The sequence below is a fragment of the Rana temporaria genome, chromosome 10 (genome assembly GCF_905171775.1).
Source record: "Rana temporaria chromosome 10, aRanTem1.1, whole genome shotgun sequence".
NCBI lineage: Eukaryota > Metazoa > Chordata > Amphibia > Anura > Ranidae > Rana > Rana temporaria.
The window spans coordinates 148580883-148607548 of NC_053498.1; the positions used below are offsets into that span (position 1 = coordinate 148580883).

At 47.7% G+C, this 26666-nt stretch overlaps 1 protein-coding gene across 1 annotated transcript; it reads left to right on the plus strand.

Annotated features, from left to right (window-relative positions):
• On the plus strand, positions 1 to 25706 carry LOC120915894. The gene is made up of 12 exons (XM_040326708.1): positions 1 to 12; positions 3205 to 3492; positions 3569 to 3626; positions 4764 to 4823; positions 7488 to 7589; positions 9427 to 9641; positions 15264 to 15400; positions 16477 to 16716; positions 17126 to 17282; positions 20592 to 20664; positions 23303 to 23341; positions 25408 to 25706. The coding sequence occupies exons 1-12, from the start codon at positions 1 to 3 to the stop codon at positions 25470 to 25472; spliced, it is 1446 nt and encodes a 481-aa protein (XP_040182642.1). The 3' UTR covers positions 25473 to 25706.
• Positions 25707 to 26666: the final 960 nt, after the last annotated feature.

Genomic DNA, 26666 nt, shown 5'->3' on the forward strand with positions numbered 1-26666 from the left:
ATGACAGTGCAGGTAATCAGACATTAAGTAGTTAGGAGGCAGACTGCCTCCCCTTTGCATCTATCACTCTCAGTGCCATCATGGGGTCAGTGTGGGCTCAAGGACCAGCTGCTTTGGGGAAAGTGCAGGGGCCTCCCATGCAGCTGGGGCCCCCGGGCAGTGCCCATGTGTGCCTTCTCATTAAGACAGCCCTGGGTAGAGAATGAAGCCGGGAATGCTTGTATTTCCAGGGCCTGTCATCCAACACTGGGTACGTCCTGCCATAGGCGTGCGCACCAGGTGTGCTGGGTGTGCCTGGGCACACCCTAAACACCCGAAATGCCAGGACTTTTTGTCTTATGGAACCCTTTGCCATCCTGGTGCAGCAGCAGCGATGGCTGGGTCCCAGACCATGGTTGTCGGGGGGGGGGGGGGCATTACCTTGCACACTGGTAACACACAGCCTATGTCTGCTCTCATCAATGGACTGATCATACGATTTCAGCACCTGATCCAGGGACAGCTCCCCCGCTTACCCCCCTCCCCGCCTTCTCTGGCATCTGGGCGGCTCTATCGTCTGAAGGCCACTGGTCTATCACCAGTTCAGGCTGGTGATGGGGGTGTAATGGTGTGGGGGGGTGGGGTATGACCGGTTCAGGCTGGTGGTGGGGGTGTAATGGTGTGGGGGATGGGGTATCACCGGTTCAGGCTGGTGGTGGGGGTGTGATGTGTGGGGGATGGGATATCACTGGTTTAGGCTGGTGGTGGGGGTGTAATGGTGTGCGGGATGGTCTGTCACCGGTTCAGGCTGGTGGTGGGGGTGTAATGGTGTGGGGGATGGTCTATCACCAGTTTAGGCTGGTTGTGGGGGTGTAATGGTGTGGGGGATGGGGTATCACCGGTTCAGGCTGGTGGTGGGGGTGTAATGGTGTGGGGGATGGGATATCACTGGTTCAGGCTGGTGGTGGGGGTGTAATGGTGTGCGGGATGGTCTGTCACCGGTTCAGGCTGGTGGTGGGGGTGTAATGGTGTGGGGGATGGTCTATCACCAGTTCAGGCTGGTGGTGGGGGTGTAATGGTGTGGGGGATGGGCACACTTTGGGCACCCCATGGTTTAAATGCCACAGCCTATTGTTGCTGACCATGTCCATCCCTTTATGACTACAGTGTCCCCATCTTCTGATGGCTCCTTCCAGCAGGATAATGCCCCATACATTGTACCCCTACCCTTTCACCAAAAAAAGTGTCAAAAAACAATTCCTTTATTAAAAAAGAAATAAACTGATATAAATTGTCAGAGAAGGTGGAGGAAGCCAGTGGAGGGATTGTCAGAGAGGGTGAAGGAAGCCAGTGGAGGTATTGGCAGAGAGGGCGGAGGAAGCCAATCAAGGGATTGGCAGAGAGGGCGGAGGAAGCCAATCGAGGGATTGGCACAGAGGGTGGAGGAAACCAGTGGAGTGATTGGCAGAGAGGGTGGAGGAAGCCAGTGGAGGGATTAGCAGAGAGGGTGGAGGTAGCCAGTGGAGGGATTGGCAGAGAGGGTGGAGGAAACCAGTGGAATGATTGGCAGAGAGGGTGGAGGAAGCCAGTGGAGGCATTAGCAGAGAGGGCGGAGGAAGTCAGTCGAGGGATTGGCAGGGAGGGTGGAGGAAGCCAGTGGAGGGATTGGCAGAGAGGGTGGAGGAAACCAGTTGAAAGATTGGCAGAGAGGGTGGAGGAAGCCATTGGAGGCATTAGGAGAGAGGGCAGAGGAAGTCAGTCGAGGGATTGGCAGAGAGGGTGGAGGAAGCCAGTGAAGGGATTGGCAGAGAGGGTTGAGGAAGCCAGTGGAGGGATTGGCAGAGAGGGTGGAGGAAGCCAGTGGAGGCATTAGCAGAGAGGGCGGAGGAAGCCAGTGAAGGGATTGGCAGAGAGGATTGAGGAAGCCAGTGGAGGGATTGGCAGAGAGGGTGGAGGAAGCCAGTGGAAGGATTGGCAGAGAGGGTGGAGGAAGCCAGAGGAGGGATTGGCAGAGAGGGTGGATGAAGCCAGTGGAGGGATTGGCAGAGAGGGTCGAGGAAGCCAGTGGAGGGATTGGCAGAGAGGGTTTGAGGAAACCAGTGGAGGGATTGGCAGAGAGGGTGGAGGAAGCCAGTGGAGGGATTGGCAGAGAGGGTGGAGGAAGCCAGTGCAAGGATTGGCAGAGAGTGTGGAGCCGGGAGGAAGCCATTGGAGGGATTGGCAGAGAAAGCGGAGGTTATTTTGGAGATGTTGCGGAGGTTGATTGGATGTGGGGTTGAAAGGAAAGTTCGGAGTCCAGGATTGCACCAGATTTTTGGCACCAAAACAAATTTCCAAAATGAAAAAAACAAACAAACAAAAGAACTGTGTTGCTGGAGTTGAGTTGTAGAAAAGCAGAAAAGTTAGTTAGTTGACATTCTCAGAGCAGCTAAACACTGAAATGCCTCCAGGAAAATGCATCAGTCAATAAGAATTACTGTAAAATTGAACTATGAGAGCTCGGGGGTAAATTCTGCCTGGGTGAGACCAATGTTTTCGCAACATTGCATTCCATCCGGTCCAATCAGTAGCTGAGTGATCGGTAATTGTACACGGAACCTCCACCGTCTTCCAACTTCATTATCTAAAGGTAACAAAGCTCTACTGACAACTAACTTTTCTCACTTGTTGGAGGAACATCGAGTTGTTGGAAGAACATCGAGTTGTTGGAAGAACATCGAGTTGTTGGTAGAACGTCGAGTTGTTGGAAGAACGTTGAGTTGTTGGAAGAACGTCGAGTTGTTGGAAGAACATCGAGTTGTTGGAAGAACATCGAGTTGTTGGAATAACATCGAGTTGTTGGAATAACATCGAGTTGTTGGAAGAACATCGAGTTGTTGGAAGAACGTCGAGTTGTTGGAAGAACGTCGAGTTGTTGGAAGAACGTCGAGTTGTTGGTAGAACATCGAGTTGTTGGAAGAACATCGAGTTGTTGGTAGAACATCGAGTTGTTGGAAGAACATCGAGTTGTTGGAAGAACATCGAGTTGTTGGTAGAACATCGAGTCATTGGAAGAACATCGAGTTGTTGGAAGAACATCGAGTTGTTGGAAGAACATCGAGTTGTTGGTAGAACGTCGAGTTGTTGGAAGAACGTCGAGTTGTTGGAAGAACATCGAGTTGTTGGAAGAACATCGAGTTGTTGGAAGAACGTCGAGCTGTTGGAAGAACGTCGAGTTGTTGGTAGAACGTCGAGTTGTTGGTAGAACGTCGAGTTGTTGGAAGAACGTTGAGTTGTTGGAAGAACGTCGAGTTGTTGGAAGAACGTCGAGTTGTTGGAAGAAAATCGAGTTGTTGGAAGAACATCGAGTTGTTGGAAGAACATCGAGTTGTTGGAAGAACATTGAGTTCTTGGAATAACATCGAGTTGTTGGAAGAACATCGAGTTGTTGGAAGGACGTCGAGTTGTTGGAAGAACATCGAGTTGTTGGAAGAACATCGAGTTGTTGGAAGAACATCGAGTTGTTGGAAGAACATTGAGTTGTTGGAAGAACATTGAGTTGTTGGAAGAACATTGAGTTGTTGGAAGAACATTGAGTTGTTGGAAGAACATTGAGTTGTTGGAAGCCTCTTGCACACCCGGAAAACAATTCCACACCACATTTGTCGGTGAGTAGAAAACTCTTATTCCTAATTCTAAGTCATTTGCAACTCATGATAGACAATGAGGATTAAATTGTTATTTTCTAAAGCAGACCATACGCAGGGGCGGACTGACCAAATAAAGGGGGTCCAACCCGCTACTAGCAAGGGGGGCCTAATAAAGAGGGTCCAACCCACTACTAGCGTATCTCCTGATACGCCGTCGTATCTCTGAGTGCGCTCGGTCGTATCTATGCGCCTGATTCAGAGAATCAGTTACGCATAGATCTCCCCAAGATCCGCCAGGTGTAAGTGACTTACACCGTCGGATCTTCGGCTGCAATTCCAGGCCGGCCGCTAGGTGGCGCTTCCATATTATTACGCAAGAAATATGCAAATGAGGAGTTACGCCGATTCAGAAATGAATGACCGCCCGGCGCTTTTTTTTAACGTCGTTTGCGTTCGGCTTTTTCCGGCGTATAGTTACCTCTGGGTCTATGAGGCGCAGCCAATGTTAAGTATGGCCGTCGTTCCCGCTGCGAAATTTAAATTTTTTACGTCGTTTGCGTAAGTCGTTCGCGAATACGGATGGACGTAATTTACGTTCACGACGAAAGCAATGACGTCCTTGCGACGTCATTTAGAGCAATGCACACTGGGAGATTTTACGGACGACGCATGCGCCGTTCAAGTAAAACGTAAAAAAACGCGGGGTCAAGGGAAATTTCAATAAAACACGCCCCCTACATCCCCATTTGAATTACGCGGCCTTACGCCGCAACACATACGCTGCGCCGCTCTAACTAAGGGCGCAAGTTCTTTGTGAATAATAGAACTCGCGCCCAAAGTTAGAGCAGGGTAACATATCGGAGATACGTTACGCGGGCCGGACAGATACGCCAATGTATCTGAATCCGACCCAATGAGTTTTGGAACATACAGTATATAGAAGTTTTATTTTATTTGTATTTTTTTTATTTTGGTTTTACTGTATAAAATGAATCAGTAAACTGGATATATATATATATATATATATATATATATATATAATAATAATGATAATAATAATAATAATAATAATAATAATAATAATAATAATTAAAAAAATCATGCAGAAATGTAATTTTTGCTAAATTGGTTGCTCATATAGAATGTATTTTCTAGGGTCCCTGATCACCATGAAGACAACACAACTGCTCTCTGTACTGTGCGCTGTCATGGCGGGTGAGTGACGTTTGTCTCCTTTTATCTTCTAATATCACATCTGTAATACAGAGAAACCGATCGTTCCCAGAGATTGGACGGCACCATCAGGGCAGAGAAAGAACGAGGGAGATCCGATCTCTAATTAAATTGTATCTAAACGCGAGAACAAAAAATGTAACACTGTATATATACAGGTTACCAGTCCTTAGAGGTGGCTGCATTTGTTTTCTTATTTTGGGGCTTTTTTTCTCTTATTTTCACCTGGTGATCCCGCCAGTAACATCCTTCCTGTTTTTTATTTTTTGCGCTATAAACAAATAAAGAGCGACAATTTTGAAGAAAAAAATATTTTTTGTTTACTTCCTGCTATAATACATATCCCCAAAAAAATATATATATAAAAAAAAATGTATTTATCAGTTTAGTCCGATATATACAGTATCTCACAAAAGTGAGTACACCCCTCCCATTTGTGTAATGCTTTTCTTGTATCTTTTCATGTGACAACACTAAAGAAAGGACACTTTGGCCCAGATTCTCGTAGTAAGGCGTAACTTAGGGCGGGCGTAACGTATCTCATTTACGTTACGCCGCCGCAAGTTTTTCAGGCAAGTGCTTTATTCACAAAGAACCTGCCTGTAAAGTTGCAGGGGCGTAGCGTAAATCACCCGGCGCAAGCCCGCCTAATTCAAATTAGGCGGGTAGGGGGCGTGTAGCATTTAAATTAAGCGCGTTCCCGCGCCGAACGTACTGCGCATGCGCCGTCCGTAAAATATACCAGGGTGCATTGCTCCAAATGACGTCGCAAGGACGTCATTGGTTTCGACGTGAACGTAAATGGCGTCCAGCCCCATTCACGGACGACTTACGCAAACGACGTAAAGTTACGGCGGCGTAACGTATATGGGGTCCGGCGTAAGCCCACCAAATTCAAATGTGGATGATGTGGGCGTGTTTTATTTAAATTAATGGTGACCCCGCGTATTTGACGTTTTTTACGAACGGCGCATGCACCGTTCGTGAAAGAATCCCAGTGCGCATGCTTGAAATTACGCCGCAAATCGTCAATGCTTTAGACTTGAACGTAACTTACGTACAGCCCTATTCGCGAACGACTTATGCAAACGACGTCAAATTTTCAAATTTTTACGCGGGAACGACGGCCATACTTAACATTGGCTGCGCCTCATATAGCAGGGGCAACTTTACGCCGGGACAAGCCTAACGTAAACGTCGTAACTTTACTGCGTCGGCCGCGCGTACGTTCGGGAATTCGCGTATCTAGCTAATTTGCATACTCGACGCGTAAAACGACGGAGGCGACACCTAGCGGCAAAAAAAAAAAAATTGCATTTAAGATCCGACCACGTAAGAGCCTTACGCCTGTCGGATCTAATGGTTATCTATGCGTAACTGATTCTAAGAATCAGGCGCATAGATATGACGGCCCAGATTAGGACTTATGACGGCGCACATGGCGTTGCGCCGTCGTAAGCCCTTTGAGAATATGGGCCTTTGTATCTACAATGTTGTGTAGTGAGTGTACAGCTTGTATAACAGTGTACATTTACCGTCCCCTCAAAATAACTCAACACACAGCCATTAATGTCTAAACCGCTGGCAACAAAAGTGAGGACACCACTCTGTCCAAATTGGGCCAGAGTGTCAATATTTTGTGTGGTTGCTATTATTTTCCAGCACTGCCTTAACCCTCTTGGGCATGGAGGTCACCAGAGCTTCATAGGTTGTCACTGGATTTGTGGAGAGACCACTAATAGTTGTCCTGTGGACAGATTCTCCCCCCTGAGCTGTGCAGCTCCTGTGCAGCTCCTCCAAAGTTACCATGGGCCTCTAGGCTGCTTCTCTGATGAATGCTCTCCTTGCCCGGCCCGGTCAGTTTAGGTGGACGGCCATGTCTTGGTAGGTATGCAGTTGTGCCGTACTCTTTTCATCTTCCCCTCCTCCATGATGACATCAGAGTGCTGGTGGATGTTGGAGACCTTGCGCTCCTCCACCTTCCGTTTGAGGATCCCCCACAGATGATCAATAGGGTTTAGGTCTGGAGACATGCTTGGCCAGTCCATCACCTTTACCCTCAGCTTCTTTAGCAAGGCAGTGGTGGTCTTGGAGGTGTGTTTGGGGTCGTTATCAATATTTATTCTATCTTTTCATGTGACAACACTGAAGAAATGACACTTTGTATCTACAATGTTGTGTAGTGAGTGTACAGCTTGTATAAAAGTGTACATTTGCTGTCCCCTCAAAAGAACTCAACACACAGCCATTAATGTCTAAACCGCTGGCAACAAAAGTTGTCACTCTCATGTGTCTGCCTGCATCGCAGTAGGAGGGGAAGATGTTTCGGGGGGTGTGGCTATTAGCCATATCTTTACTGCTTCATACGCCTGTGGCTTGTCAATCAGCAGCTGACCACACCCAGCCCTGCCCCCTGCTCTCTGGATTGGCATCACTGCCTCTGGTGAACCCCTCCCACTGGGAGCTGCAGTGCCTGGGAGGGGGAGCGTGTGAGACACAAATGATGGAGGATTTGGCTCAGTCAGGAAAGGGGAAGAAAGTTTTCTTTATATTTATAAGGCTACATAGTAACTGGATCTGAGATCTGTTTAGACCGCTACACAGGAGCCTGTAGTTGTAATTTAATGTCTTTCTCTGTCTCTCCAGTGGCTGTGTCTATATCCTGTGGAAGTGATACCTGTGCTGATGATGAGCTCTGTGCCTCCGATACTACCTGCCAGTGCAATAACAGTCTCTATAGCGATACAGGTATGGTATTCTATAATACAATGGTCAGAATGGGGTTTGTAACTTTTAAAAAACAATTACTATTATTATTATTATACACAGGGCTTTTTTTCAGTGGGAACGCGGAGGAACGCAGTTCCGGCACCTACTGGACTGATTGTATGTAATGGCAAGGGGTGCTGGGGTGTGCTGCATGGTGTTGATGCTCACTGCTGGGGATCTATTTTTGCAGGGGGAGTCTATTGTTGCTGATGGGGGACCTATTGTTGCTGGGGGGGGTCTTATGTTGTTGCTGGGGGTCAGTTGTTGCTGAAAGAGATCTACTGTTGGGGGCGGGGTCTATTGTTGATGGTAGCCAGAGAGTCTATTAATTGCTGGCTGCAGGGGGTCTATTTTACTGTTTTTCTTGATCTCATTACCAAATTCCATACAAAATGATACTTGGATCGATATTGTCTAAAAGGGGCGGTACTGGGAGGTGGGTAGGGGGCAGAGAAAAGGGGTGACGTTGGAAAGGGAGAGTTCCTGCACCTATTGTCTGAGAAAAAAAGCCCTGATTATACACAATTTATATGGCACCAACGGTTTACGCAGTGCTTTACAATGTATAGGGGGGACAGCACAATTACAGTACAGTTCAATACAGAAGGTACTGGAGGGCCCGGCTCATAGAGCTTACATTGTAAAGGGAGGGGGTGGTGGTACAAAAGGCAACAGTTCTTAGGTGGGTTTGGGGTAGGCTTCCCTGAATAAATGATAACAACAAAACCTGGGGAATGCCCAGGGAAAAACCAAGCCTACTTACCGACCAGCTCGCAGAACAGCCAATTAACCTGTCTAACAGTAAGCGTTAAAAACAGGGGTTTTGTCCGCACGCATTTGCAAACGCATGCGTGAGCCACCGAGCCGCGCCAAGGCACCCTGTAATCTGTGTTCCTAACACTAAACAATGAGCGTCCCCACAGTGGAGTTTTCAGGGATCTCCTAAAAGCGGACAGGGTAGAGGCTGAGCGGACATACCGGGTCAGGGAGTTCCAGAGGATGGGAGAGGCTCTGGAGAAGTCCTGAAGGCGAGAATGGGAGGAGGTAACAAGGGAGCTAGAGAGCAGGAGGTCCTGGGAGGAGCGGAGGGGATGATTTGGGTGATATCTGCAGATGAGGTTGGTGATGTAGCTGGGGGTGATGTTGTGAATGGCCTTGTATGTATGTAACCAAATATTGCATGTTTCCATAAACCATATGAAGCTCATGTAACATACATAGTACATAGTGTCAAAGTGTAACGGCCCGTTCACTCCCAGAGGTTAAATGCATCACAATGGAGCTCCCCGGTGTGAATGAGCCCCCCAGGCTTGTCCCACATTTGATTGGTGGATAGTACAAGTATAATCTAAGGCCCAGATTCAGAAAGAACTTACGCTGACGTATCTACTGATACGCCGCGTAAGTCCATGGATGCGCCGTCGTATCTACGCGCCTTATTCAGCAAATAAGATACGCCTGAATTTGGGCTTCATACGACCGACGTAAGTCTCCTACGCCGTTGTATCTTGGGCGACATCGCCGCAATCACTTGTTAACGAGCGAGCGGATTCCCCCATAACTTACCACCCTTAACTGTATGTTCCGGGCGTTGGGGGACTCCATGCCACTGCCACCCCTTGGAGCCCTGCCGCCCCAAGGCCTGGCCTCAGTGGCCTTGTGGGAAATCCGGGCCTGCCCGTGACCAGTTTATCAAGTCGCTTAAGTGGCCCTCGCGCTTCAAAAGGTTGGGCACTCCTGGTGTATAATGTACATCAATCACATCACCGTCACCTTCTCATCTCGGAAATACTGAATGAATTTACTATTTTTTCAGGAGCCACTCCAAACGTAAATTATACTTGTACTGGAGTAATGTTCAACATACAAGTGTCAAAATGTTGGTTGGAAGCACACGGTTATAATCCATCAGATATCAGGCTGAGCAGCACCGACCCCGAGTGTTGGGCAGGAAGGGAGGTTGTGAATGGAATATCGGAGATGACCCTTCATCGCCCATTGACAGCCTCGGACTGTAACACTGATGCTGTGGTAAGTTCTCCTGACACCGTCTGACTGTGTGTTATACAAGAGAAGTAAAAACTGATACATTAACCACTTCATTACTGGGCACTTAAAGCGGGGGTTCACCCTAAAAAAAAAAATTCTTTATCTACCATCCAAACAAGCATACTAGTGTCAGCTACAGTGTGCCTTTTTTTTTTTTTGCGCTGTACTTACGGTTTAATCCGTAACTTTCGTTTCAGACTCCGGCAGGGAAATGGGCGTTCCTATGAAGAGGGGAACATGATTGACGGCCGGCTATGGCGCGTCACAGGTTCCGAAAAAAGCCGAAATAGGACGCGGACATATACGGCGCCTGCGCAGTCAGCTCCTAGTCTGTGCGCAGGCACCGTATAGCGCCGTGAAGAGTCGAGTCCTACTTCGGCTATTTTTCGGAACGTGTGACGCGCCATAGCCGGCCGTCAATCATGTTCCAGCTGCGGTGGCTCAACGCGATTGGCACTGCGCTGACAAGCCATTCACCTCTGCAGCTAGGGGTTCGGATCCCGGTCTCAGCTACATGTGAATTGAGTTTGGTGGTCTCAGCCCGGCTCCCGGTGGGTGTGCTATGCGAGGTAAGCCTGCGCTTAGTACGCCCACCCCCCTCCCACAAAAAACACCACACTTACACGCACTCGAAATTGGGTTAACATGCACGCACTTTGACCACGCGGTCTCTAAAAAGAGAGGCGAAGGACTAACGCTTCAAAGCGGAGCAGGTAGGGCGGGCTGTGTGGGAGGACCCCCTCACACACCCACCATTGCCACCCGGGGCATGGAGAAAGGTGGCAGATTGCCTCTGGGGGAGGCCTGCCTACTCCCAACTCCTACAGTCCGGCTCCTCTCTCGAGTACACGCACAAAATACACTTTTAAAAAAAAAATGTTCCCCTCTTCATAGGAACGAAAGTTACGGATTAAAACGTAAGTACAGCGCAAAAAAAAAGGCATACTGTAGCTGACGCTAGTATGCTAGTTTGGATGGTACAAAGTTGTGTTTTTGGGTGAACCGCTTTAAACCCCCTTCCTGCCCAGACCAATTTTTAGCTTTCAGCCCTGACGCATTTTAAATGACAATTGCGCGGTCATGCAACACTGTACCCAAATTATGTTTTCATCATTTTTTTCCCCACAAATAGAGCTTTCTTTTGGTGGTATTTGATCACCTCTGCGATTTTCATTTATTGCGCTATAAACAAAAGAAGAGGGACAAGTTTTAAAAAAAAAAGAACACAGGGGGCCAGATTCACAAAGAAGCGCCTATCTTATCTCAGATACACTACGCCGCCGTAACTTAGAGCAGCAGGTCCCGTATTCAGAAAGAACTTGCGCTCTAAGTTACGGCGGCATAGTGTAAATGGGCCGGCGTAAGCCCGCCTAATTCAAACTAGGCTGGTAGGGGGCGTGTTGTATGTAAATGATTCGTGACACACCATCGGTCTCCTCTCCCTGACAGGACGTGGATCCCTGTGTTTACACACACAGATCCACTTTCCTGCTCAGTTACTGGGCAATCGCGGGTGCCCCGGGTCCTCAGTGACGCAACGGGCACGTGCGCGGGCGCCCCCTAGTGGATTTTAAAGGCGCAACGTCATATGACGTCCACCCAGGATAACAGTCTTCCTCCCACTGTCTTTTTTGACGGCGGGAGGTTAACAAGAGGTTAAAGTACTAGTAGCAAATTATAACCCTCCAAATTAATACGACACAATAGTTTATTAAGTTTCAGTGCAAAATATCTCAATAATTCATCCATTCAATCAATATAATTGTCCATATCTTGTGACAAAAAATAAATAAATAAATACATTTGTGCCAGTTAATAACAAAATGATCTCTTAAAAACGTCCATAAATCAATTTCTTCAACATAGGCCAGGAATAACATGTTGTCCATTGAGTGTACAAGTCTACATTAGGACACATATAGGTAGATTCAGTAAGAGTTAGGCCGGCTTATCAGTAGATAAGTCGACCTAACTCAGAATCTACGTCGACTTATGTTTAAGCGTATGCTCAAACAGAAATACGCTTAAACATATCTAAGATACGACGGCTTGCGCCGTCCTATCTTAGATTGCAATATTTTGGATGGCCGCTAGGTGGCGCTTCCATTGCGGTCGGTGTAGAATATGTAAATGAGGAGATACGCCGATTCACGAACGTACGCCCCGGCCGACGCAGTACTTTTACGCCGTTTACGTAAGAGATAGGCCGCGTAAAGTTAGAGCTAGGCCCTAGTAGAATAGTAATGTCAAGTATGGCCGCCGTTCCCGCGTCGAAATTCAAATTTTTTACGTCGTTTGCGTAAGTCGTCCGTGAATCGGGATTTACGTAGTTTACGTCCACGTCAAAATCAATAGGCCCGTGCGGCGTACTTAGCCGCAATGCACACTGGGAAATGTAGGTGCCCGGCGCATGCGCAGTAAAAAAAATCTTAAAAAACGTGAGGTCAAGCGCCATTGACATAAAACACGCCCCCTCAAACACATTTGAATTAGGCGCCCTTACGCCTCGCCGATTCAGGCTACGCCGACGTAACTTAGCAGGCAAGTACATTGTGAATCATGTACTTGCCTCGCTAACTTACGGCGGCGTAGCTTAGATTCCTTAAGCTACGCCGCCACAAAGTTACGCAAACGTACCTGAATCTACCTAATATACTGTATTTATCGTTCCTCGGAGGGGACAGGGAGGGGGCGGGACGAGTGCTGTCAGATTACATACAGGACTCTGTAATAGGAAAATCCGTCTCCTGGGCCAGCATTGGACGACTGTTCTGTCTATCATAAGAGGCGGGACTTTGTATTAAAGAGGCCGCAGAGTAAACAGGAGATTTTCCTGTATGTAATCTGTTGGCGCTCATCCTGCCCACCTCCCTGTCCCCTCCGAAGCTGCAGATGGGCATCGATAAGGCTGCACTGATGGCAATGGTAAGGCTGCATTCATAGCACTTGTGAGTCTGCATTCATGGCACTTGTGAGGTTGCATTTATGGCAATGGTGAGGTTGCGTTCATGGCACTTGTGAGGCTGCATTCATGGCACTTGTGAGGCTGCATTCATGGCACTTGTGAGGCTGCATTCATGGCTGTGGTGAGGCTGCATTCATGGCAATGGTGGAGCTGCATTCATAGGCGTGCGCACCACCTGTGCCAGGTGTGCCCAGGCACACCCTAATCACCCTTTACAGCACAGATTCCCCCTAATTCCCTGGCTCCCCCCTTCCCCCTGCAGTGCTAACAGCTTCCCTCCTCTCCTGACAGCTCTTGCTGCAAGGATGTTTTAGGATGAGTGGAGGAAGGGGCCGGTCAATTTGTAATTGACCATCCCCTTCCCTTTCTGAATTAAAGCGGGGGTTCACCCTTAGAGGGCACTTTTCCCCCTTAGATTCCTGCTCGTTATTACTAGGGGAATCGGCTATTTATTTTAAAATATGTGCAGTACTTACCCGTTTACGAGATGCATCCTCTCCGTCGCTTCCGGGTATGGGCTTCGGGAATGGGCGTTCCTTCTTGATTGACAGGTTTCCGAGAGGCTTCCGACGGTCGCATCCATCGCGTCACGATTTTCCGAAAGAAGCCGAACGTCGGTGCGCAGGCGCAGTATAGAGGCGCACCGACGTTCGGCTTCTTTCGGCTACGAGTGACGCGATGGATGCGACCGTCGGAAGCCTCTCGGAAGAATGTCAATCAAGAAGGAACGCCCGCTCCCGAAGACCCATACCCGGAAGCGACGGAAGAAGATGCAGCTCGAAAACGGGTAAGTACTGCTCATATTTTAATATAAATAGCCGATTCCCCTAGACCGAACGAGCAGGAAGCTAAGGGGAGATTTTTTTTTTTTTTTTAAATGGGTGAACTCCCGCTTTAACATTGTGAGTGATCAGTAGTGTGTGTTTGAGCTTTGGGGTGCACACCCTAATGCAATAGACTGCGCACACTTATGGCTGCATTCATGGCAATGGTGAGGCTGCATTCGTGGCAATGGTGAGGTTGCATTCATGGCAATGGTGAGGCTGCATTCGTGGCAATGGTGAGGCTGCAGATGGGCACTGATTAGGCTACATTGATGGGCACTTACCCTTATTTTACTTCACAGTTTTTTGTTTAAAAAAATAATTTTCCCTGGAACTTCCCTCTTAAAGTGAAGGTGCGTTTTATATGCCTGTGCATGTTATGCGCAGATAAATACGGTATATCCAAATAGCTCATCCTCAGACTCTTCACCACACACAGCCACAAAGGCAAGAGAATTCTCGTTGGGCCGTGTATTAGTTAATTTGCATTACATTTTAATGGGTCACAGAATATCAGGCAAAATGTTCTGCGCTCACGCATGTTCGCTTCATCAAATCTGGCTCTCTTTGAAAAAAAATTAGACACCCCTGCCTTAGGGGAATAATAAAATCTGTGTAGGTAGGTCTCCTCCAATTGTCGTAACCCGACACTCTCCTTAACAGGCGCTTTCACAGCAATAGAAAACAGAAAACAGAACATAAAGTACTCTCTGTCTAAAAGCTTGTTTAATACCATGAAAAACGTATGCAATCACACTAACATAAAAGGCAATGCCAGATCATAGGAACGCGAAACAAATCCACTGGCTTACCGCCGTGCAGTTAGGATAACGTCAATAGTTTGGCTTCCGACTCCATACGCGTTGCGTCCTGCGTGTGGACTTCTTCAGTGGGATGGGCATTATTGGTGGCTTTGTCCCCAGAAGAATGTTTTACCCTCTACATAGTATTTTTAAATACCTTTTTGCTAAAGAAATTACCTATTAACCACTTGAGCCCCGGACCATATTGCTGGCCAATGACCAGGCCACTTTTTGCGATTCGGCACTGCGCCGCTTTAACTGACAATTGCGCGGTCATGCGACGTGGTCTTTTTTTTCCCCCAGACCCAGAAGAAGGAATCACGTTCAGGTAAGTGATTTCACGCTTAAGGGCTGCCCTGCCATAGTAAATGTACGTTGGGAAGTCCTTAAGCAGTTAACAAACCTGGAGACTTCCTTTTTGACTTGTCAGAGAAAACACTGATAACAATAGTACCGTATTTATCGGCGTATACCGCGCACTTTTTTCCCCTTTAAAATAAGGGGAAAATCGTGGGGGCGCGATATACGCCGATCCCCGCTTCCCGCGCTGTGTTTGACCGCCGCCGCCAGAATATAGCGAGCGCAGTACACTCGGGTACACTCGGCCAGGCTCGGCTCCCCTCGTGGTCACGCCCTGTGCCGCCTCCTAGCCTTTATGCGAGAGGAGCCGAGCGTGGTCAAGCGTGCCCGAGTGTACTGCGCTCGGTATATGGCGGCGGCGGCGTTCAAACACAGTGCGGGAAGCGGGGATCGACTCAGAAACAGCGCGGGAGAAGCGGGGAGGACACCACCAGGGCCGCAGATGGACGCCGGACCGGACAAGGCCTGCCGATGGACGACGGGCAAGACACCGACGAGGGGCATTCAAACTGTAAGTATTTTCTTTTTTTCAGGAAATTTCCCTTCCAGGTTGGGGGTGCGCGCTATACGCCGGTCTGCTATGTGCAGTTTACTGTATGGTGATACGTTTTCTGACCCTGATTAATGACTTGTGTGTTTCCTCTCTCTACAGATGAATTCCTCTCATGTCACCTACACAAATCTGCTGTATATTTTTGCCAAGAAGAATCCAATCCAAATAAGAGATGATTTTGTCATGAATATTTCCTGCAGTGAGCCACTGAATGCCGATCCTAATGTGACACTCGGGTGATTATTTTTACATAATTTTGGTCTTTCAGAAATCCATGCTGTCTATCTTCTAGATTTGGTTCGCACTGCTGTGATGCGATTTTGTCTCGATTAGTGGTGCGATTATATAGTGCAACTGGAAGCAATGTTATTTCCATTGTCATGCGATTCAGCGCAACCCTAGTGTGAACCAGTCCTTAGTTCTTGTCGGAAATTACGATTGTGTATGTATGCAATTCCGACGCACAAAAAAAAACACACATGCTCGGAATCAAGCAGAAGAGCCGCACTGCCTATTGAACGTAATTTTTCTTGGCTCGTCGTACGTGTTGTACGTCACCGCGTTCTTGACGGTCGGAATTTCAGACAAACATTTGTGTGACCATGTGTATGCAAGACAAGTTTGAGACAAAATTCCCTCGGAAAAAAATCCACAGTTTTCTTGTCGGAATTTCCTATCGTGTGCAGCATTACTCGGGGAGTTTTTATATCCCGTGTCTTCTCCCTTCCTTCTGCTTCAGTGCTGCAGCCTTCAGAAGCCTCATTGATATTCAGCGCTCCCAAGTCTTACCTGCAGTGCTCTGTGGTTCCGTCCTTCCTCCCCTGTGTCTCTGCTGAGTCCTGTAGTGACATCGGGGTCAGAGGAAGGAGCCATGACATGTACTGGCAGACACAGGAATCCCACACTTCCGGAAGTCTAGAATACTGAAGAGTCTGGTGGAGGCTGCAGCACAGGAACGGAGGAAAGGTAGGAGACATGGTGAGTATGAAAACTCTTCCAATGCAGGGATGTCGCTTCTCAATTTTCTTCACCCTGACAAGGTCACCTAAATTACTTTTATCTTGTCGGTTTCTTATACATATTAATTTATAACCTTTGTGGTGCATTTGAAATCCTTATTTTGTATATCAGCTTCACCTCCCCCACCAGTATACACAGATCTGAAGAAGATATCTAATAGGTTTTCTCTTTCTTTATCCTCAGTGCAAATATCTCAGTTCTGCATCCACTCTGTATAATAATATAGATGTATGGCCACAAACCTACAAGGGTTTCTAGGTAGGTAACCTTCTGTTGTGTTTTTTTTTTCCAGGCCCGAAGAAAAAAATGGCCTTACAGCAGATGGAAGTTATACCGTCTACATGACGGCCTATAAAGATAACCAATTTATTACCCAGCTCTCAGATTCCGACATCCTGCATGTAGGAGATACCATCTACATCTCAGTACTCATACCAGATCTGGATACTACCGCCTTCCATCTCAAAGTGGCGAGTATTTATGCCTCTCCTAATGAATCAAGCTCCATCAAGTACTATCTTCTTCAGGACGGGTAAGTACACAGTACACTGGGTAGCAGTTCTGTGTGTTTTAAAGGGTAAATACAGAGTGATCGGCAAGCCTTTATTTACCCAGGGCCATTTATAAACAGCACTGGGTAAATAGCCATTGTTTGGCCAATCAACCTGGGGGCCCCATAATGTCCTATTGCCCGGGGGCCCCATGATGTCCTATTGCCCTGGGGCCCCATAGTCTCCTATTGCCCGGTGGCCACATGAGTTGTCAGTCTGCCCCTGGCTATAATATACCCTGTGTATATATATATATATATATATATATATATATATATATATATATAAAATTAATGCACCCCATATATTGTTCAGCTCTAATAGCATGCGCCAGTATTGTGTTCCATTTTTTAAAGTAACTGAAAGCTGATGAAAGGTTTCTGTATCCAGGTGCCCATCTAGCAATATATCTGCTGGTGATCTCACAGTGGACAGCAATGGAGTCGGCACTGAATCTCGGTTTTCTTTAAAAGTCTTCAAGATTAGCAGTTCCTACTCCGTCTATCTCTATGCCGAAGTTGTACTCTGCATTAGTAATTGTATCACGGTAAGATACACATAGAGGGTGTTCTGTGATTTCTGTGCCTGGGCTACTTTAGCCATATGGGCAAACAGTCAGCAGTCCAATTGGCCCACTGAAACTTTGGTGGTCCTATAATGAATTATCTATAACAACCCCCCCCCCCCTTCTTCCTGGTGACCAGACCGCAGATCCCATTGACCTGGCTGTATGTGCACCAGTGTTGCCAACAGTCCGTATTTTTACGGACAGTTCGTAAAAACTGGCACTTTTTCCCCCGTTCGTAAATGTCCGTAGATGTGCCAGTAAAAATAGCTGAGATCGGTTCGGCTTGGAACTGCGCATGGAGATTGGAGGCAGGGGGTGTTAGTGGCAGGGGCTGATTGGAGGCAGGTGGTGTTAGTGGCACCGCAGAGGGGGATGGAGGCAGGGGGCAATGGAGGCACCGCAGAGGGTGGGGGATGGAGACAGGGGTTGTTGGTGGCACCGCAGAGGGGGATGAAGGCAGGGGACGATGGAGGCAGGAGGTGATTGGAGGCAGGGGGCCTGGGGGAGATTGGAGGCAGAGAGAGATTGGAGGCAGGGGGAGATTGTGGCACCGCAGAGGGAGGTGAAGGCAGGGGGGGTGTTGGTGGCAGAGGGGGATGGAGGCAGTGGGTGATGTGACTAAATAATTTGCCCTTATTATATTGAAAATAACAAAAATATGTTTTTTTAACCTTAATATCTACCTTAAATCACATTGCTATTTGCCTAGCGTACTTTTTTTGTAGCCTAAATACTGAAATTTGCACCTAAAAATGTAATTTAGTAACTTTTGTGAAATGCCAGTAAAAACGTGGCTGCGCCAGTAAATTTCGGGTGTCGTGCCAGTAAATTACTACCACAGGCCCCCATCCCTGTAAATGTATAAAAAAGGGTGGAGAGTTGGGACTTTGAATAAGATACGTTTTTTTAGCAATATGCGATTAAATATATATATATATATGGAATATAAGTTAGACAGATTAATTTGGTTTAGTGCTTTTTTGGTTGTCAACTTTGAGCCTGGCCATTATGGAAAAAAAATGATATTCCATATATATATTGAATCTCATACTGCTAAAAAAAAACGCATCTCATTCAAAGTCCCAACTCTCCACCCTTTTTTATTAAATCATATGCTGGCTTCTGATATTGGGATACCACCATCAGAATTCACAGTTCTGCTCATCTGCTGCAGCCATAACATAGACTAGGGATGAGCTTGGGTTCCACCCAAACGCAATCTCCTTGTGGTGTCACGCGCATCCCTAACAAAAGACAATTGATGGTGTCATGCTGCCCCGATATAGTGTAGAATAAATAGGTGATTGGGGAATATGGCTTAGAGAGGCTGAAACCAATGTGCAGGGGGAAATGCAATGTATTCCAGGGAAGTCTCACCATTGGAGTGATGAAGTAACCTGTTGTGCCCGCATTCTCCACTGTTTCCTTTGTGGTGGAAACCATGAATCAGACCGAGACAGAAGTGCAGTTAAAATCACACTTGTTTAATAATAATAATAGTAAAAGGTAAACAGAGCAACGTAGTCAAAAATCAAATCATAGCCAGAGTTTGATAACCTGAACGGATAGTCAGACAAGCCAGGACATCAGGGAGCCAGAGGTCAGCATACTTCAGGACAAGACAGGAAATCAAGAAACCAGAGAATCAGCGTAGTGAAACAGCAAGCAGGATCAGGAACCAGAAGGTACGTCAGCCAAGCAAGTCTTCAACAGGTATACAGGAGAGAGTCTCTGGATGTGTCGACCAAGGCTAAGGCAGAGAGGAACTGAATGAATGAAAAACTTATAAAGCGTGGCGCATGCGAACTGAATCGCTTCTGAGCGCTAGTTGTTCGTCTCATGACATCAAAAGAGCAGAGTTTTGATCTGTCTTCTGGTAAAGCGTTCCATAGTCTAGGACCCTGAAAAGCAAACCTTCTTTCTCCTTTGGACTTGTATTTGGTTTTTGGAACCTTGACCAGATTTTGGTCGCTGGATCGCAGAACGCGATTAGAATTGTGAGGTTCTATCTTGTCGCAAAGATATTGCGGCGCCTTCCCATGGATGCACTTATGTGTCAGGCAGAGTGCTTTAAATGCAATTCTGTCTTTTACTGGCAGCCAGTGAAGGGTTCTCAAGGAAGGTGAGATTGATTCCCATTTTTTTTTCCCAGTCACCAGTCTGGTGGCCGTATTCTGAACGACTTGCAGACGGGAGATTTGGTACTTTGGGAGTCCGAGGTACAGGGCGTTAGCATAGTCCAGTCTGGAATTCACGATTGTTCCCACCACGACTGCTACGTCTTCTTTGGGGATAAATGGAATAAGTCTGCGTAGTAGGCGCAACAGATGGTGCGCTCCGCTGACTACTGACCCTATTTGTGCGTCCATTGTCATGAAGGTGTCGAAGATGACCCCGAGACTTTTGACTTTGGAGCTAGGGGTGATGATTTGGCCCAGAATGGGCGGGGGTGTCCAGGTTGTTGCCAGTTGACTCTTTCGGCTGGCGTGAAACATAAGGAGTTCTGTTTTTGAACTGTTGAGTTTAAGATAACTCTTTGTCATCCAGTTTTCTATCAAAGAGAGACATTTCTCTAAACTGGGATGATGATCCTTTTTGTTGCAGATGCGAAAATACAGTTGCGTATCGTCTGCATAAGAGTGATAAAGTAGTTCTTGGCTACTGATAATATCAAAGAGAGGGCGAAGATAGATGTTGAAAAGCACCGGTGACAGGGGGGATCCTTGGGGGACTCCACATGACACCGTGCGCTTTTCCGACGTGAAAGAACCCAATTTAACTGTTTGTGATCGGTTTTCAAGAAAGGAAGAAAACCATGGTAAATCACCTTCTGCGACTTCTGCTACCTTGGCTAGTCGCATCAGTAACAGTTTGTGGTCTACCGTGTCAAAGGCTGCGCTTAGGTCCAGCAGAACCAGGAGACAAGATTCTCCTTCGTCTGCGGCCTCGAGGGCATCGTCCCATATTTTGAGTAAGGCCGTTTCTGTCCCGTGTCCGGGACAGAAACTGAACTGAACAGCTTAAGTAACCAGCAGGACTGACGAACAGGATATCATCATCAGGTAAGTCACTGTGGAGCTGGCAATTACCCAACAGCTGAGCGGCCTGCTCTGAGAAGGAAGGGCTGAGCACAACCCTGACACTTTGTGAGGATAACACAGATAGAGGGACATGAAGGGGATGTTGTGACTTTAGAAAAGCTGGGGTGTTTCTTGGATACAATTTGCATTTTCTTTATCGATTTCACTTGTCTGGACTTTCTATTGAATTAATTGTATTTCCTTACAGAATTGCAGCTCTCAATCCAGATCGAAGATTATCCAGCCAATTGCAGGAAGAGCCAGTATATTTCTGGATGCAGGTAAGTCATCTCCAGTTCACAGTTTTATTACAGTAATTTTACATGTTCCTTCAGTCATATATATTAAAGCCCAACTCCTGATAAAACCTTTTTTTTTGGATAATGTAGGAAAAGGGTTAAAGCTTCTAAAAAATGTATTAAAGCGGAGTTCCACCCGAAAGTGGTACTTCCGTCATCGGATTCCTCCCCACAATTGGCACCTTTTGGGGGAGGGAGGACAGGATACCTGTCTTTGACAGGTATCCTTTCCCACTTCCGGGAGTCCGGCCGCGGCTAGCGGCCCGTGACGTCACCACGGGGTGCCGTCCTCATTTGCCGTCCTCATTCTCCTCCCAATAGGAGGGAGGAGCAGGGCCTCGCGCAAGCGCAGTACGGTTTCCGCCGTGAAGCCGAAAGGCGACACTGCCGGGTACCCTTACCCGCAATGGCGGCGGCAGCACCCGACAGCTGATGGAAACATCTCAGCTGCGGTGCCGACATCGCTGGACTCCAGGACAGGTAAGTGTCCGATACTTAAAAGCCAGTAGCTGCAGTATGTGTAGCTGCTGGCTTTTAATTTTTTTTTCCCAGAACGCCACTTTAAGTGCTCGTTCACACTACCGCGACTTGGGATCCGACTTGTGTCGCCCCAAGTCGTGCGACATGAGAAATTACATGGAAGTGAATGAGAGCCGTCTTAATGCACACTACTGAAGTCGCTCCGACTTCGGAAAAGGTTCGAGCCGGTTCACACAGGGGCAACCCGACTTACAGCGCGACTTTGCAAGGCGACTTCAGCACGACTTGGAGCGACTTACAACGCGACTTAAAGTCGCCTCCAGGACAGGCGACTTTGCCAGTGGCCAATCAAACAATAATCAGCTCTGTGGGAGGGAGGGGGGGTTTGCCTGAGAAAACTATTTTCTCTTCCTGTAAAGTTGCTTCAGTTAAGACAGTGATCCGACTTTTTTGAGGCGACTTCCATTGAAATCTATGGGTACAAGTCGCCTAGAAGTCGCCTTGAAGTAGTACAGGAACCTTTTCTGAAGTGGGAGCGACTTCAGTAGTGTACATTAAGACGGCTCTCATTCACTTCAATTGAATTTCTCATGTCCTGCGACTTGGGGCGACACAAGTCGGATCCCAAGACGCGGTAGTGTGAACCGGTGATCTGCCAATATGGTTCCGGCTATCAGGATGGTTCCTGTAAGGACTGCGCAGGCGCAATCCTTGCCGACGTAAATCTCTGAACCTCGGTCGGCATCCAGGGCGACGTGGAATTTGAGGAAAGTGGCTCCGCTCACTCGGCCTCCTGGCTCTTTTTTTAACATCCTCCAATCCACGGGGATGTTAAGGAATGAGCCTGGATGCCAGCCGAGGTTCGGAGATTTTCATCGGCAAGGATTGCGCCTGCGCAGTCCTTACAGGAACCATCTGGATAGGGGAACAATACCGACAAGTCACCGGCACTCCTTGTACTACTCAAGGTGACTTCTAGCCGACTTGTACCCATTGGGCCGGATTCAGATAGGTCAGCGGATCTTTAGATCCGCGTAACCTATCTGATTTACGTTACGCCGCTGCAAGTTTTTGAGGCAAGTGCTTTATTCAGAAAGCACTTGCCTCTAAAGTTGCGGCGGCGTATCGTAATTCCCCCGGCGGAATTCAAATTCCGCGGCTAGGGGGCGTCTAAAATTTAAATCAGGTGCGTCCCCGCGCCGATCGAACAGCACATGCGCCGTCCGCAAATTTTCCCAGCGTGCATTGCTCCAAATGACGTCGCAAGGACGTCATTGGTTTGGACGTTAACGTAAATTAAGGCCGGTAGTATTCGCGAACGACTTACGCAAATGACGTAAAAAATTCAAAACTCGGCGCGGGAACGACGGCCATACTTAACATAGGATACGACGCACTTACCCTTCCTATAGCAGGGGTAACTTTCCGCCGGAAAAAGCCGAACGCAAACGACGTAAAAAAAAAGCGTTGTTTCTGAATCGGCGTAAATCCTCATTTGCATATTCGACGCGTAAAAGATACGGAAGCGCCACCTAGCGGCTGGCCTGCAATTACAGCCTAAGATCCGACGATGTAAGTCATTTACACCTGTTGGATCTTAGGCATATCTATGCGTAACCTGATTCTATGAATCAGGCGCATAGATACGACCGGCCGGACTCAGAGATACGAAGGCGTATCAGGAGATACGCCGTCGTATCTTCTTTTTTAATCCGGCCCATTGATTTTAATGGAAGTTGCCTCCAAAGTCGGATCCCTGTCTTAACTGAAGCAACTTTACAGGAAGAGAAAATAGTTTTCTTCCACAGAGATTTTTCCTCACTTCCTGTTTTGTCTGACACCTGTCACCTGACCAGGAAGTAAGGAGAAACGTCCCAGAGGGGACAAAGCAATAAAAACATGCAGAGGTTCTAACCCTTCACCATTCTAATAAAAAATTGTATTGTATTGCTCCATGTGTCCCGTATATTTACCAGGCCATTATTAGGGGTTTATTACAAACGCTTTGACTTCTATGGAGATCACTACACAATTATCTCACCCTACAGTGAGTGTGAATATCATACGATCTATGCAGAAGAATGAGTATCAGTCCGGTTGAGGCCTCCAATTAACAGATATGTTTTTTCTTTATTTCTAGCCAATTACGATTACAATTTTGGAACCCGTTCTGCTAGCGGTAAGTAAACTCTTAACACAAGCCCAGGGTGCGCACGCCCATGTAAACCGCAGTCGCACCACACGTGTGACATATCGCCGTGAACGTCGGACGTAAAGTTGATCCGGGGAAAATCCGATTGCCTCTCGGGGGATCAGGAAGGAATTTTTTCCCCAAATTGGATCATGCTCTGCTGTTTGTTTTTTTGCCTTCCTCTGGATCAACTGTGGGTATAGAATTGGGTATATGGGATTGTAGGATTTTTTTTACTTTATTTTTATTTATTTTTATGGTTGAACTGGATGGACTTGTGTCTTTTTTCAACCTGACTAACTATGTAACAACAATTCTAGATTAAGAGCTCCTAGTGAACTCTAAATTGATGAGCTGTAATGGCTTTTAAAGCATCACCTACGGGAATTTTTGGGCACCATCAGTTTTGGCAATATCGTGGGCGCACACAATTTTATGACATGGAATGTTTGGTATCTATTTACTCGATCTGTTTCAGATTTCCCCTCACTTCCTGTTTGGTAAAACTGTTGTCACCTTGATAGGTAATGAGGGTAAACCTCTCCAAAGAATCCCCATAGCAGTTAAGCTGACAGGGGCTTCAATTTTATTGCCACGCCAGGGATGGACTGGCCAACGGGACTACCGGGAGATTCCCGGTGGGCCGATGGCTCAGTGGGCCGGTCGGAGGTCCGCATCGATCTACCCGTCAATTGCCGACAGCTGGCGCCTGACGGGTAGATCGAGATTTAGAGAGCATGCGAGATTTAGCGAGTAGTGCGGGAAACGAGTGTAATATTTTCTCTCTCCTGTCACGGCACTCACGCTGCTCCCCGACTTCCCCTCCTCTCTTCTCGTCCATCCCCATTTTCTTGTGACATCATCTGGGATGGACGAGAAGAGAGGAGGGGCTGCCGGGGAGCCGAGTGAGTGCCGTGACAGGAGAGAGAACACACGTTTCCTGCGCCACTCTGCATGCTGGCTGGTAAACGATGTGCCCTGTGCCCTAATGTGCCATGTGCCCTGATGTGGTGTGTCTCAATGTGGTGTGCCCCAATGTGCTGTGATGGGCCCTGATGTGATGTGCCCTGTACGTGTTGTGCCCCGTGCCCTGATGTGCTGTGTTATGTGCCCTGATGTGTCCCGTGCCCTGATGTGCCCCGTGCCCTGATGTGCTGTGCCCTGATGTGCCATGTGCCCCGTGCCCTGATGTGTGCTGTGCCTCAATGTGGCGTGCCTCAATGTGGTGTGCCTCAATGTGCTGTGATGGGCCCTGATGTGATGTGCCCTGTACGTGTTGTGCTCTGATGTGCTGTGCCCTGTACCCTGATGTGCCCCATGCCCTGATGTGCCCCGTGCCCTGATGTGCCCTGTGCCCTGATGTGGTGTGCCTCAATTTGGTGTGCCCCAATGTGCTGTGATGGGCCTTAAAGTGATGTGCCCTGTACGTGTTGTGCCCTGATGTGCCCCATGCCCTGATGTGCTGTGCCCTGTACCCTGATGTGCCATGTGCCCTGATGTGCCCTGAAGTGCTCTGATGTGCTGTGCCCTGTACTCTGATGTGCCAGGTGCCCCGTGCCCTGCTGTTTTCCCCCGTGCCCTGATGTGCTGTGTCTCAATGTGGTGTGCCTCAATGTGCTGTGATGGGATCTGATGTGATGTGCCCTGTACGTGTTGTGCCCTGATGTGCCCCATGCCCTGATGTGCTGTGCCCTGTACCCTGATGTGCCATGTGCTCTGATGTGCCCGTGCCCTGATGTGCCCCATGCCCTTATGTGCCCCGTGCCCTGATGTGCCCCTTGCCCTGATGTGCTGTGCCTCAATGTGCTGTGATGGGCCCTGATGTGCTGAGCTCTGTGTTGTGCCCTGGGCCAGTCTGGATAAAGTCCAGGGCCACATTTTGAACGCTATTGAAATCATTTTGGTTGGACATAAACTTTCGATTGTCACAATCTGGTATAAAAGTTGGCTGATCATCAGATTGCAGCTACAATGAGAACTTAGAACTGAACAGAAGATCTTCCATAGGAAGATGAAGCGGCTCCATTCCTAATATCTCCTGTGTGTTGTTCCAGGTTTCTCCATGCCTTGGACTTTGTCTGCTCTGATCTTCTCCTGGATCTTGATGAAACTGATGTAATCCCTCCGAGAACCGACCATCCCGACACCATGAGACTTTGTCATATCGTCGCCCCCAATGCTCTCAGCAGAGAGAAGTTATGAAGGAATCTTGTATCTAATTCTTTTTCTGTGGATGGTGTTGGCTGCATCATATATAACGCTTCCTAAGATCACCTTCCCGCGGGGCGTCCCGATTATCTCTCATTGGGGTAGATTCACGTACGGGCGCACATAGTTACGGCGGCGCAGCGTATCGAATTTACGCTACGCCGCCTTAACTTACAGGAGCAAGTGCTGTATTCACAAAGCACTTGCTCCGTAAGTCGCGGCGGCGTAGCGTAAAAGGGGCCGGCGTAAGCGCGCGTAATTCAAATGTGGAAGGGGGGCGTTTTTTATGTAAATTTAGGATGGCCGTCCGTGTACATATCCCAGTGTGCATTGCTTCCAAGTACGACGCAACAACGTATTGGTTTCGACGTGAACGTAAATTACGTTCAGCCCTATTCGCGAACAACTTACGCAAACGATGTAAAAAATTCAAATTTCGAAGCGGGAACGACGTCCATACTGCGCCTCCTAATAGCAGGAGCTACGTTACGACGAAAACCACTTACGCAAACGACGTAAAAAACTACCGCCTGGCGCACGTACGTTTGTGAATCGGCGTAAGTAGGTAATTTGCATACTCTACGCCGACAACAACGGAAGCGCCCCCAAGCGGCCAAAATTATATTACACACAATTCTACGCCGCCGCAATCAAGTTACGTCGGTGGAGGAAGCCTATTTTTTCAGCGTGACTTCCTTTGTGAATCGGGGTAACGCTACGCGGGCGCGGAATTCAAATTACGGCGGCGTATCTGGAGATACGCCGCCGCAAAAGGTATGTGAATCTACCCCATTGTGTACAGTGCTGATACTCCGCTGCTTTATACCTGAATTATTTATTGTTTTGTATTTATTTTTATGTGCAATTTTTTTCATTTGTAACAATTTTGTTATTCAGAGTTTCGAATGTATCTAAATCTCCGAATCACAATAGTAATGATTTTCAACAGATCCAAAATAAATTATAATGAAAACAATAAATTAATTTGTATTTATTCTGTCGTATCATGTCGCTTGCGACTTCAGAGGGTTTTGTAAGTTAAATAATATGCGTCACACTCTAAACAGTGGAACCTTGGATTGTGAGTAACGCGGTTAACGAGCGC

Coding starts and splice junctions, on each gene's coding strand:
- LOC120915894 (XM_040326708.1), top strand. Junction 16,717..17,125: donor TACTATCTTCTTCAGGACGG/GTAAGTACACAG, acceptor TTCTGTATCCAG/GTGCCCATCTAGCAATATAT. Junction 20,665..23,302: donor CAGTATATTTCTGGATGCAG/GTAAGTCATCTC, acceptor CTTTATTTCTAG/CCAATTACGATTACAATTTT.